The sequence below is a fragment of the Harpia harpyja genome, chromosome 4, assembly GCF_026419915.1.
Source record: "Harpia harpyja isolate bHarHar1 chromosome 4, bHarHar1 primary haplotype, whole genome shotgun sequence".
Lineage (NCBI taxonomy): Eukaryota > Metazoa > Chordata > Aves > Accipitriformes > Accipitridae > Harpia > Harpia harpyja.
Window position 1 is genome coordinate 57,224,294 of NC_068943.1, and position 13,746 is coordinate 57,238,039.

The following is a 13,746-nucleotide window of genomic DNA, read 5'->3' on the forward strand; positions in this document are numbered from 1 at the left end:
CTAAAAAGTGGTTTAATGTGAACAGAAAAGGATGCTGACTCCACAATTTCACAAAAGCTCAGTTTCTCATTTACCTGCATGAAAAGCCCTTGGAGGTGTGAAATGTGATTTTAGACACAGTGGCACCAAGCCAATGACTCCACAATTTAACATTAGCTACTTAAGCAACTCAGTGTCAAAGCATAAAATTACCTCCATCCAATATTAGCTGGAAGCAACTATTTCTATAACACTTATCTATATTGTTTCTATTTCATCTTCAAAGCTCAGCTACTCCTTCTGCCCTTCTACCTTATGTGTCTGGAACAATCCTTTTCTTTTAACACTAAGGCTTGCTTTCATTTATGACAGATCACCACAGGGGAATCAGCACTTCAGCTTCCCCCAGGCAGAAATGGGCTGATCAGCTAAATCATTCATGTGAAGCAAAATGGTCCTTAATCATACAGTGGCCATGGCAAGTGTGAGGGACAGCCTAGACTGCTGAAGCACATCTTCTTTGTGCAGCCATTCCTAAAGAGCAGCACCAGGCATAAGAGAGGAAGAGCTGTATTTCTTCCAGCTCTCCACAGAGGGGAGGATAGAGCCTTGTCTGGCAGAAAGAGAAAGTAACCTGCATTGTGAAAACCTGCTATAACTTACCCTGTTCTCCCCATTTCTGTCCGAAGTAGGTAAAGGTGCATGATGCTGGATTAGCAACATTTGTCACAATAGCACAATCTGCAACAGAGCTGAGTATCTTGGCTCAGTTTACTGGCGAGTGACCTGTTCTTGTACAGGAGATCTTGCTGCTGTATTTCCTCAGAGAATTCTGGCGTTTTTCTGCTATTTCAAGGTCCACTCCTGCAATCATTAAAAATAAAATAAAAAAAAGCAATCAACCACATTTATCTGAGCGAGGGATCTAGCTGAGAGACTGATGGGCATTTATACTGAAAATTGGAACCATATCTTTGCAATTAAATGTGTCAGCTGCAAGGAAGACAGGCGGTTTCTCAGCTTGTTACATCAGCTTCACTGCTCTCTCTACTAGCCCTTGCAGAGCTGTTCTTCAAACATGTTTGCTGCATTGTAAATGCCGTAAGCCCACTCCATCTGTAGCAGAGCACGTGAGTTCTCCATAAATATGCATCTCTCCAGCAAATCCAGCTGCATTTCCAGGGGAAATTAGATCAAATGCTATATGTTCAAAATGATTGTCTACATGGGAAAAATAATATACACAAGTGGTTTGCAAAGGTGATAGAGACTGGGTCCAGCTTATAGTTCAGTAAAACCCTTTCTCACTTTTGCACAGAGGCAAAGGTCTCAAAAGAATTACAGTATTAAATTGAGAGCTGGCAGGTGTAAGTCTCAGCACAATTCACTCCATACGAATAACACATATGGCTATTTTTAGTGAATGAGAGATTGTGGCTTTGCATTCACTTCTCGAAAAGAAATCCCAAACCAGAACATTTCCAAATTTGCCACTCTGTTAAGAAAGGAATCAAACAGGGGCAAGCATGAAAATACTATTACAGGTATTATCCACGTCACCTTGGAATCTAAATACTGTGTGTTGGCTGTCATAAATTAACTGTCTTGTTTGGACCTCAAGGCACATTTCATCTATTTAATTATTGTGGAGCTATGCAGCAGGATTAGTGCATTAACTCTAAGTGGGAAGGCTTGCATAAATGGTAATACTGAAAAGCTTATACAGTTGACATATTATTACTCATAGAGAGATCATATTGAGTGGATGCAGTCGAGAGACCAAATTGATTTCTCCAGAATGTTTTCTAGACAAATTGGACCAGCACAAAGCATAGGCCATGGCTTATGTGCATGTTAGCTCTGACTTTTCATTGGATGCATCCAACCTCACCTGTGACATACTCACCTCTCCCCTACACTAGTTCCCCATCAGAGATACATGCAGGCAATGTAGCCGCAGCAGGGAAGGCCTAAGCACAAGAGAGAGGTCTTGGAGGATGAAGCTGCAGTGTGAGAAGACTTTACTAGTTCTGGGAAGAGACAGAAAGATGAGAATAGCTGAGCATGCTGGCTGCAGCTCACTTGTAGGAGCTCACCACTCCCTTCAAAAGCACTAAGGGGTTCACCAGGGCACAGGGGAGTGCTGTAATGTTCCTGCTCCAAGTGAAGTGAATTAGCTTAATGTACCTTGCTAACTCCACACAACAGGCTGGGAAGCCTCAGGTGCCAGGGGAACAAAAGGTAGATTTGAAGGACTGAAAAAAAACCCCAAAAAAGCAGTTTTGCATTTTACAAAGACATTAAAGATTCCAACCCCCACCCCTCAAATGTAGGTGTAGAGAATGGCGGAATGGACACAAATTTATCTGGAACTAAATTACTGCTGTGGCTTAGGAGAAATGGGACCTTGTCCTAAGCCTATGATCATCTATTTAGCTTTGAATGTTGTAAACATCAGCCCATTTGCTCTGTGCTCCTGTGTCGTGGTTTAACCCCAGCCAGCAACTAAACACCACGCAGCCGCTCACTCACTCCCCCCCACCCAGTGGGATGGGGGAGAAAATCAGGAAAAGAAGCAAAACCCGTGGGTTGAGATAAGAACGGTTTAATAGAACAGAAAAAGAAGAAACTAATAATGATAATGATAACACTAATAAAATGACAACAGCAATAATGAAAGGATTGGAATGTACAAATGATGCACAGTGCAATTGCTCACCATCCGCCGACCGACACCCCGCCAGTCCCCGAGTGGCGAATCCCTGCCCCACTTCCCCGTTCCTATACTGGATGGGACGTCACATGGTATGGAATACACCGTTGGCCAGTTTGGGTCAGGTGCCCTGGCTGTGTCCTGTGCCAACTTCTTGTGCCCCTCCAGCTTTCTCACTGGCTGGGCATGAGAAGCTGAAAAATCCTTGACATTAGTCTAAACACTACTGAGCAACAACTGAAAACATCAGTGTGTTATTAACATTCTTCGCATACTGAACTCAAAACATAGCACTGTACCAGCTACTAGGAAGACAGTTAACTCTATCCCAGCTGAAACCAGGACATCCTGGCAAAACCACACTGCCTCCTTCTTCCTGCAGGTATTTTGATCTCTATAGAATATCAAGCAATTAATTTCAGGTAACCATGCAGCAGCCTGGGGGCTGGGACCCATAGAAAACCCCTATGGGGACTGGAAGGGCATGGGTTTCTCTAGCCAGGGGCCATCCCGCCACCCTCAGTGAGGGGGCAGCCCACAGCATCTGGCATCTCCATAGGGATGGGCTGAGGTCAAGCCAGGTAGTCAGCCTGCAGGTCAAGATCAACAGCATCTATGGCTGGATATGTCTGTGGCAGAGCTGGAAACCAGCACTCCTAAGCATAACTCAGGAAGAGATTGAAGGCCCAGGGCTGAGCTGAAATAGGGCCCATGGGCATAGGTGTGGGTGGAGGCCCCAGGTGAGGCTGGTCAGGGCCATTAACGTGGGCAGCAACAAAACTAAGCTCCCAGAAAGACTTAGCAAAGGCAACCCCTTTATCAGATGGATAAAAAGAAAGGCAATGCCTACATTTAAAATTCCTTCTTCATAAATGTTCTACTCTCACCATATTTCACTTTCACATGGTAAAACAGTTACTCAGCCTATGCACACGTAATCCATAATATGATGCTTTTTTAGTTCTCCCTCATATTTGCCACTTTTTGCCATAGCAGTCTGGAATAAAGTCACAGCTTGAGCTGTGTCAGAGAAAGATGGTCACTCAGGCAGAAATAATAAGGGAAAAAAAACTCGTTATAGATCTGAGCTCTCATGTACTTGGGAAACTAATTGCAATCAATGTCTTCAGCTACACACAATTTACTACAACATGATATGTCTGGCCCATGAGGTGAGTAAAACTGATCCCTGGCAATGGCCATTATTCTTCACACACCACTTTAAGTGATACTATCAGATTCCCCATGTGTAAGGCCTCTGTGATTTTGTACTGAATTACATTTAAACTTACAGAAGTGGGAATTGCTGCAAGCAAAACTTTCAACAAGCCACAAAGTGCAGCAGTTTCAGCAGAATAGAATGAAAAATGAGAATTCTCTTGCAATGAGCAAAAAAGATAGGGAGAAACGCACATGTGGTCTTCTTTTGCGGAGCCATACTGTTATGAGCTATGTGTGCATATATAGCAGCTGCTTCCTTATCTGAAAACCTATGCATACAACTTGATTGTCTGGTAACTTCCAAGATATTTTCAAGACCATTCATTGTTGACCTTGACAATGGTTGGAGGGATTAATTTTACCTAACTTTTTGTGGACTGCTTTTGAGGACCTTTAAAGTCAGCAAAGATCTTTGCAATAAATTGTTGGAGTTCAGTGTATGATTCATGATCAAATGTTGGCTCCCACTGTGGAATGAGTTGCTCCTGCAACTTACTACTTGATTAGATGCAACTACTCTTTGATTAGGTGCCCTTTGACAATACAAGAGTCTTAGGTGACTGACCAAACCCAAAAGATTCTTCTCATACATACATACAGGACAGTTGATAATGCCACCACTTCATCGTACATAGGGAAATGTTAGGGGTTTTTTTAATAGCATTTGTTTCACTCTTGACTGTTCAGTGGGAGAAGCAATGACTGCATTGTGTAACAACCTCCCTATGGGGGACTCTCTGCTGCCAGTGAGCGCCATCGAAGGTAGGATGTTACTTACAAAATTCAACACATACACAGTTCTGAGAGGCAGGGATCATGTCCTACCCTTATCTTTGTAGAAACCTGGCTGCCTGGCCACATTATGAAGCATATTCTTAGCTGGATACCTAATCAATGCAAATACAGTAGGATTTCTTTTTTTTTTTGCAGAGGTTAATTTTTCAGCAGAATGTATTCTTTTTCTTAATGTTCACAATAAAATTAATTCATTAATTAACTTGCATGCACAAAGAAAGGCACCTGGGTAATGCTATATCTTCCATTTGGCTTAGCAATACTACTACATTTTACCACCATGTGTGCATCCCAGCTTTAGAAAAACAAAGAGAAGTTCAGGTCCAGTGCAACATGCAGCTGTGAAATTCTCCTAACAAAATCATTAACTCTGCCATTATGTCCAATCAAACAAAAAATATATTTGTGGCCCAAGTCCTCTGTCAGCCATAAGAACGCTGCAGTTTTACCAGCAAACAATAACAAATGCAAAGGAATGGAAGGGATGCACAAACCTGCTCCTGGGTTAAAATCAATCTAACTGTTAGACAGGAATGAGACCTGTGGAGAGTTGAATTATGGTATAACCTCCAGTTTCAGAGATCTTTCTCTCTGAAAAAATGGTACCAGCCGTAGGTAAAGAGTAGTATTAGACTTAAAGAAATGAGATTCTGATCTGATACTGCAATTACGGTGGGATTTTTTTCTATTAAAATAAGAAGACTGCAATAAAGTGATTAAAAAAATCCCAACAGAAACCCTGAACCAAATATTAATGTTGACTGTTGACTTCGGGGAGCAAGAAACTAACCCTCAGTCTAGCATGGTGGGCTCACAAAAACCTTTTGCCGTACAGGGAGAGAGAAGAGCCACAAAAACACGTCTTTGCTCTCCGCCCTCCTCTCCCTCTCAGGCAGCTCTGGCTCCTGCGTGCCGCTACGCAGATGCCTCACCCCACCCCAGAGGGCTCGATCAGCCCGCGGGAGACGGCTGCCCACGGTGAGGGGATGGATCAGCAGGGTGATTTGGGGGGGAAGGGGTCCCCCCTCCGACGAGACCCCACGGCGCGGTGCCCGCCGGCGGAGGAGCCCTGCGGGGCGCTGCCTGCCCGCGCCGCTGTCCTCGCCCGTGGTGCTGAACGGCGGCGGCGGCGGCGCCCGCCTGGCACGGCACGGCACGGCACGGCACGGGCCCCCCATGCTCCCCTCCGGGACCAGTGACGGGATTAAGGCTGCAGTAATCAGGGCCGGATTTACTGCCTGGAAACCGGCTGCAATCTCGGCAGCTGCAAATGACCCCCAACCCGGGTGATGGGGGGTGGGGGAGTGTGTACATCCGCTGCCCAGATGCTGCGCCGCGATTAGGGGGAGGGAAAAAACCAAATATATCATCCGCTGCTTTTGGGAAGGGCTAGGCTGGCTGGGATCCGGCAGCCCCTCCTCTTCCTCCTCCCTCCTCCTCTTCCTCTCCCTCGCAGCCTCGCTCTCCTCTCCCGGCCAGCCGCCTTCCGCGGAGGGGGCGAGACGAGCGCAGAGCCCGCAGCCCCCCCCCCCCCGGCGACAAGCGATGGACGACATCCCCGGCCTCGTGAAAATCAGCGTCTCCCTCAAAATCCAGCCCAACGACGGGGCGGTATATTTCAAGGTGGACGGGCAGCGCTTCGGCCAGAACCGCACCATCAAGCTGCTGACCGGAGCCAAGTACAAGATCGAGGTGGCCCTTCGGCCCGGCACCGTCCAGGCCACGTAAGTGCAGCAGCCTCCCGGCTCGGGGCGCCTCCCCCGGCCCTCCCTTCCCCGCTGCTTTATTTTTAGAGGTTTAATATTTTTTCCTGGCAGGCTGACAGCACGGGGTTTCCATGATTTCTCCCTCCCTGCCCTTTTGCTTTGGTGGCCCCGTTTCTAGGTCCCTGACGAACTGTTCCCAGTTCTTTGCCCAGCTGGCTCAGAAGAGAGGCACGTTTGGGAGTCACTTCCTTCCCTCTCCCTCCCCACCTCCTGACAGAGCTCTTTCAAGCCCAGCTCCTTTTCTCCCTCCTTCCCCATGGTTTGCCCTGGAGGCAGAGGGAGAAGGCCCCTCCAGCCCTGCATTTCAGAGATGCATCATGCCCAAGCCTCGCTGCAGCATGGCAAAGCAGAGACTGGGACTAGGGAGGATGCACATGGGGAACCAGCTCTGGGTGGAGGGGCACGCCTGGAGAAGAGATTCGAATAACCTCTCCCCAGCTACTCGACATCAGATCCCTCCTGCCTTTCCTTTCTACACCTTCCCTGGGTGACTGCAGAGCCCTGACATTTTTCAGGAGCCCCAGTGAGTCAGCAACACCTCCAGGTCTGCCAAAATCCCTGAAGCATCCCCCAGTACAGAGGCTGCCAGGCCACATGCTTGCTTCAAGCTGCTAGGGAAGGGGACCTGCGGGGCTGCTGAAAGGATGGATCCCGTCTCTTTGCAGGACAATGGGCATTGGGGGCATCAGTGTCCCACTGGAAGAGAAATCGAGGGATGCACAGGTGGCCTCTTACACAGGGATCTATGACACAGAAGGGGTGCCCCATACCAAGAGCGGGGAGAGACAGCCCATCCAGGTCAACATGCAGGTATGTGTTTCTCCAAGCCTGGCATGGGAAGACAAGGGAGGGCAGCAGGGGGTTGACTCCCAGAGAGGTCTCGAGGTGAAATATTCCAGGGCAAAGTCTGATCAAGCTGCTGCCCTCCTCTCTGCTTTGCATCAGTAAGACTGCTGGTCAGAGCATAGCTGGAAAACACAAGCCCAGCTTCCCAAGGGGAAGCCAAGAGAGCAGCAAGTGCCAGGAAGCAGTAGGGGGATTTCTAGAGACCTACAAAGCCCTTTGGGGTGCTGCAGCAGAAAGAAATGAGAGCTGAACATCTCACCTCTTCTGCAGGACATATTATAGACTTCAGACAACTCCCACCAAGGTCCCTGGCTAGGAATCCAAGCCCAAGCCCTTGGCATACAGGGACCTCCCCTTTTGTCTGCCAGCACTGCCAGCTTTTTGGAGCAGAGCATGCCCCAAGCACAAGAGATGACTACTCTCCCCTTTCACCTGTCATCTGCAAGATGCCTGAGGCCCTGCCAGAGGCTGAAAGCATGCATGAGAACAGTACCCCCCTCAGGCTGTTGTCTCCCTCTCCCTTTCTTTCCCCATATGCTTCCATTATCACATTATCTCTGCATCCACAAACCTTAATTCTTACACAAGTGGCTCCTCACTCCAACCTTGAAGAGAAGCTCTAAGAGTCAGAATCAGTATATGCCATGGCCCCAAAGTGAGATGACAAAAGCTCCACCCTGTAAGGCAGCAGAGCTGACAGAAGATTGGAAGAGCAGCAGGCAGATTTCCACAGCACTCAGGGTGCAAAGTGACATTTCTTTTGTTCTGGCTTTGGTTTGGTTGTTTGTGGGGGTTTTTTCCCCCTCTCCTGATTACAGTTGTGAGGGATTCCTGCTGTTTATTCTATGCTTCCTGTACCAAAAAGGGGAAACAGGGCAGTAAGCTATCTTCATCTGAAGCTCTCTTAAGAGTCTGTTCCAACTTACACATGTTTAGGACCTCGCCAAGCCCACCAGATTTCAGCTTTTATCTCACATTTGCTCACTGCACACAAGATTTCATCTTTATCTTCACTATTTTTTTTCTGGAATCATCATTTAGCATGGCAATCCCCTTCTGAGTAAGAACTGTAACATCTCCATTTGGAGTTTCTAATAATTACAGCATGCGTAACTTAATTTTGGAGACCCACATCACATTAACAGCTACCACTTCATAATCTTGGGTTAATAAGACTACCCTGAAGAATTTGTCCATGTTAATCACTTTTCTATACAGTCACCTCCTTTTAACACCTAGGAAAACCAAACACCCAGTATGACTTCTCAAGCAGAAGAACAGCGCTGCTGGATGCCACTGTTAAGTACTGCAGTTATATTTCACAATGTCCTTATACCAGGAGGTGAAAGGGCAGCACTCCCCCCCCAAAAAGCTGCTTTGACCAAGGCATCCCTATTTTGATAGCCACCTTTGCCCTTAAGTGTAGCACTGATGTGAACTCTGAAAATCTGAAAGTTTAACTTTTCTTATGGAGAAAACCAAGTCAAATCACAAATGAAGTAATTCCCAGAAATGCAAGGAGGGTCTGATTTTCAGGTACAAGCTCCAAGATGGTTTGTTGCAGCATCAGAGTAAGTAGCCACAATATTTGTCCAAACAGTTGCTTCTACCAAATCAAATCCTGGGATACTAACCATAATGCTAATATGATTTTCAAGCATTAAGTAGGTCCTCAACACCTTTTAGGATTTGATCTTGATAGATAGGTTCTTCAGTACAGACTTAGATGTCCACAATTGATACTTTTAAGTATTAAATATAGGCAACTCAACAGGGATTTACATGTTTAACTCATCATTTAGCTGCTTAGCTAGATGGAGCCATAACAGATTTACGGAACCAAGCTCAGATACCACAGTCCCAAAACTGCTTCTAATACCTACTTCCTGAATCTTCAAAACTGGGCTTATTGCTTACAGCTTTAAATTTTCCTATTTCCTTCAACTATGAGGAACTTCTGCCTCCACTTCCTTTTCTAGAACAGGCAGGATCCTGATGCATCCTAGGGAGATAAGGACACTATTTACAGCATAAAATCTGAACCCACATTAGAAATAGATTGTGAGGTCAGCCCTGTGGTTAAAAACTGGTCTGATACTGCCAATCTAATGTCCGAAAGACAGAAGGTCCATAAAGGTCCTTAAGAGTTTGTTTCCCATCTGCTTTAAAACTTCAAACAAATAATTCTTTGTGCTCCTACTTTAACTGGCTAGTAGACATCTGACCTGTTACAGCCATAGTTTATACATGTAAAACAACAATCCGATTTCTGAATTCCAGAATCTGAGGATGCATTTCTGTTACCTGAATGCTCAATTATGTGCACTATCCAGAAACTGCTAAACTATCTAGCAAATGGTGTTAATTAAGTTAGAAACCTCTCTTTGGGTCTCATTTTATTCTTGGTCAGACTAGACTAAGATTGAATAAAGAAGCTAGACCGCTATTCCCAGTAATAAATAGCCATTAAATCATCCTAGCATGCAAATTCAGAGGGAGTGATTAAATAACTATTCGCACCTATAGCACTGGATGACAGAGAATAGCAGACAGGGAAATAGGCTTCTAAGCCTGACCTAGAAAGAGTAGGGCCCATATACAGCCCCAGTGGAGGAGCCAGGATTCAGCTGCACAAGCCATGTGAATTCAGGGGAGGTCTGAGGATGCAGAATGCTCATTATGCCACAGAGCTGCTGCATCTGCTAAGTACTGGGCTGGGGGGGTGGGGGGGTGGCACATGGTACTGGAGAAGCTCTACAATTAATTCTTTCCTTCTCCTGGAAATCCACAGCAGTCAAACTACTCAGGGTAGCTCAGCAGTCTGGGTCGTTGGAGGAACATAGAATTTTTCTTCCTCTATCTTGTTGAAATTCAGATCCTCCATACATTAATGAAATGAAATGCTGCTCTTGTATCATATCACCTTCTACAAATGCTATTAGTAATGCCTTTTCTTCCTCAGTTTCCACACTGAGGATGGCTGATGGTCCTTTCTGAAAATTTCTCTTTGTGGATTGTGCACAGTAATATCCAATGGGCTTAACCTTCACCATCTTGCATTATGAGTATATCAGGATTACTATCAAAGATGATTAATAAAAAAAATAATAATCCTTATTTAAGGTTTTAGTTGCTGGGAGAGATAAAATAGCCTGTACATCTGATTTTTTCTTTGTCAAAGGAAGTAGCAGAAATACGTCAGCTACTCCTTTAAGGTAACACTTGGAACTGGAGCCAAATAAAAACCTTCCACTAACAGCACACAACAACTCCTGCTGTTGTCAAGGCTAAATTTAAGTTACCACAGTAGGCTGGGGGAAGGTTTAGAGCAACGTCCATTACACAGCAGCAGCTTACAAACTGCATCTTGAATTAAAAACAAACAAACATGTCCTGAGAAAACTGGATACAAGAAGGCTCTGCTTGCAACTCAGGAAGAGTCAGGAAGGGCTTTCATATGGACTTTGCAAGTGTGGTTATAAGAGGCAGATGATCAAAGGTCAGCTCACAGGCACATGATGGGAATGGAAAACCGTCCAGTGAAGAAGCTGTCATTAAAGTGAGTGATGGAAATATTTAAAAGGAAAAAACACTGAAGAACAGTGCTGTTCAGTAGCACTGAATCCACTATCTAGTATCTTCTAACAACATAACACAATCAACAAACCATACTACTGGGACCAACAGCAATACGTACAGGCTTCACACCCACACTTCGGATTCTCTGCAAGGTCTCAAGGCACAGGAACTCAAATTTTACATCACCATTATAATTGAAATCATAATCTGTCCTTGAAAGCCTCACTCATAAGGTTTTTCTGATGTTGTAAGTGTGTATAGCAGTGGCTAAAAAAAAAAAAAAAAAAGGAGATTTTATTCTACAGAACTTACTATAGCCATAGTCTCATTCACTTCAAAGTTGCAAGCACAATCAGACAACTTACAGTCAATCTCTCACTACTCCTTCACTGTATTAGACACTTATCTGCTAAACACACTGATTATCTCCTTCCTAGCTTCTGTTACTCATATCTGTTTGAAAAGCTGCACTATCACAGTACAACTAGCAATTACAGAAATGCACAAAGAACTACTTTTGCTTAAGTTTCATGTAAAACATGGAACAGAATCCCAGGAAAGGAGTAGGTGGTCTAATAGCAGCATGTCTCAGTCAAGACACTGTAAACACAAGGCTACAAAATACAGGGATGTTAAAGATTTCAGACTGAGCAAAAGAAAAAAAAAAAAAATCTTCCCAATCCTAACTGCAGCCTCTAGGTATGGTATAAAGGTGAAGTGATGGCCTGTATCACTACAGATCTCTGCTACATGATCTACAGTACATACAAGCCACTTTGAGATCATTGGGCCAATTACTGATGTGTCATCTTAGGAAGGATTACAGCTTTGAGTCTTGCTGTTAGTAACATGTATCCATATGGGAACTTGAACATTTTTACTCCCTTGCCTTTCCCAGATAAAAGTGCAAGAGGACAGTACATAGAGAATCTGATCCTTCATGTTTTACATATGCCTAAGCATAAAAGACTTTATGACTGCTAGAGCAGGCTTTACAGATCTTTGATTTGTTGACTTGAGGAACAATGACCATATGACCATAATGACAATATCAGCTGGTTTATGTTCCATAGTTTCATAAGAGTGTTGTTTCTCATTAAGATAGAGAAACCAACAAAATAATCAGCTCACTAACACTGATATTGCCTCTTCCTCGCAGTTTAACGACATTGGCGTTTTTGAAACAGTCTGGCAAGTCAAATTCTACAACTACCACAAACGGGATCATTGCCAATGGGGAAACAGTTTTGGCAGTATTGAGTACGAATGCAAACCAAATGAAACGCGCAGTCTTATGTGGATCAATAAAGAGACCTTCCATTGAAGACATGCAAAAGCAATACTGCTGGACAATCTCCCTAAAGAAAAATCTACCTTTTTAAACCAGCAAGAAGCCTTAACAAAGGCATACTGTACAGTTGCTTTGTTCCATAAGGTTGCAACAACTATGTTGTATATACAGGTGGTGCCACTAAAATCTTCGCCTATTACTGCATTTTAAGTTTACCATAGCATCTGCAACATTCTTTATTTGTCACCCTGAGAATACTGAAAAGTTCATAGTAAAGAATATTTGATAGCTGCGTAGAAAGTCATACCATCATAATACTGTTGTAAGTATTTGGATTATTCCCACTAAACAGTTCCACTAGATGTAACAAGTTTTGTGAAATGTTTTGCTTTTTTGCTTAGAATTTGGATGCAACATCACATTGGTGATTTCTGTATTTATATTTGTGTTTGCTCCTAAATTGGTGTGCTTGCTCCTCCAAGCATTTTGTCATACATGTCATCCCAGTGGACAGCAAAAAGTGCAAATTATGGATATTTGTAGGTTTAGCTAAATGGCAGCTACTGCACTGTTGATATTGTGCTTTCATACCAGGGGATTTGGAAACTCATTCTCCTGTTTGTTAAGTGCTGTAAGATATTCTGTGAAGGGTTTGCTAATTTACCAAATCTCTCAAATAGGATTCTTTGTTGTTAAGTTTCCCAGTCTCTGAAATAGCTTTAGGAGACGGTATAAAACATGCTAACCTGAATGAAGGAAAAGCAATAAATCAGTTATATCAAAGACATTTAACAACATGGCTAATATCTATCTTAAGATCATATAGTATTCTTTAAAGATATAGCAACCATACTTAATTTAGTTCTTAGAGTAAGAGTTCTGATAGTAATCTCCATTTTTGTTTTAATGACATTGCTCAAATCAGTAAAATCCTACAAATCAACTTTTTCAAGCCTGACCACTGTATTGTATCAAAATCAACAGAATTTGACCAACAGTCATCAGTATGAAGAGAGTACAAATCCCAGTGCATGTTTATACATGCATTGCACTCTTTCAAATAAAGATAAGCATGTAAGCATTTGCATGGTTATGACTAAAGGTGCTACATAAACACTAGATCAGTGTTTAACACATACAGACAATGAAAAGCAAATACATCTTTTCTTTCAGTAAATAAAGCAGGGAAACAAATACACTGTCCCATCCCCAACTTGGGCTGAAGTAAGCTGTCAGTTCTTGCGTATCTGTTATTCCTTTTGTGAATAATTTGTAAATTGTGTATGTAAATGGTAACCATTACTTTTGATCTTTGTAATAAAGGACTTAAACAATTTCTTCTCTACTATGGCCATCTAAATAAGTTGAAAATACTGTATCCAAAAAGGCAGTGGTTTTAGAAAGTCAGACAGCAGAGGGAACGAAGTCAGTGCGTTCTGAGAATCCAGTCCAAAGTACCTCATGTTCTTTACCCAAAGCTACTGTTTCTAGGCAATACAGATCCAATGTGCTAGAATGCAGACAGTTAATGGGATAACACTCAGTAGAGCTTATTG

General features: G+C 43.8%; 1 protein-coding gene and 1 long non-coding RNA gene across 3 annotated transcripts in view; one reads left to right on the forward strand and one right to left on the reverse strand.

The window, feature by feature from the left end:
• Positions 1–638: 638 nt before the first annotated feature.
• LOC128140446 (uncharacterized) overlaps positions 639–13,746 on the reverse strand; it is a 41,403-nt gene continuing 28,295 nt past the window's right edge. The window contains exon 5 of one of the 2 annotated variants that reach the window (XR_008234734.1): positions 639–843. This is a non-coding gene — a long non-coding RNA (uncharacterized LOC128140446). Of the gene's footprint in view, positions 844–4,973; positions 5,048–13,746 lie in introns of those variants that run through there. The other variant, XR_008234735.1, reaches the window with a different exon arrangement.
• Positions 6,036–13,526, forward strand: CNRIP1 (cannabinoid receptor interacting protein 1). The gene is made up of 3 exons (XM_052784160.1): positions 6,036–6,432; positions 7,140–7,284; positions 12,059–13,526. The coding sequence occupies exons 1-3, from the start codon at positions 6,254–6,256 to the stop codon at positions 12,221–12,223; spliced, it is 489 nt and encodes a 162-aa protein (XP_052640120.1). The 5' UTR covers positions 6,036–6,253; the 3' UTR covers positions 12,224–13,526.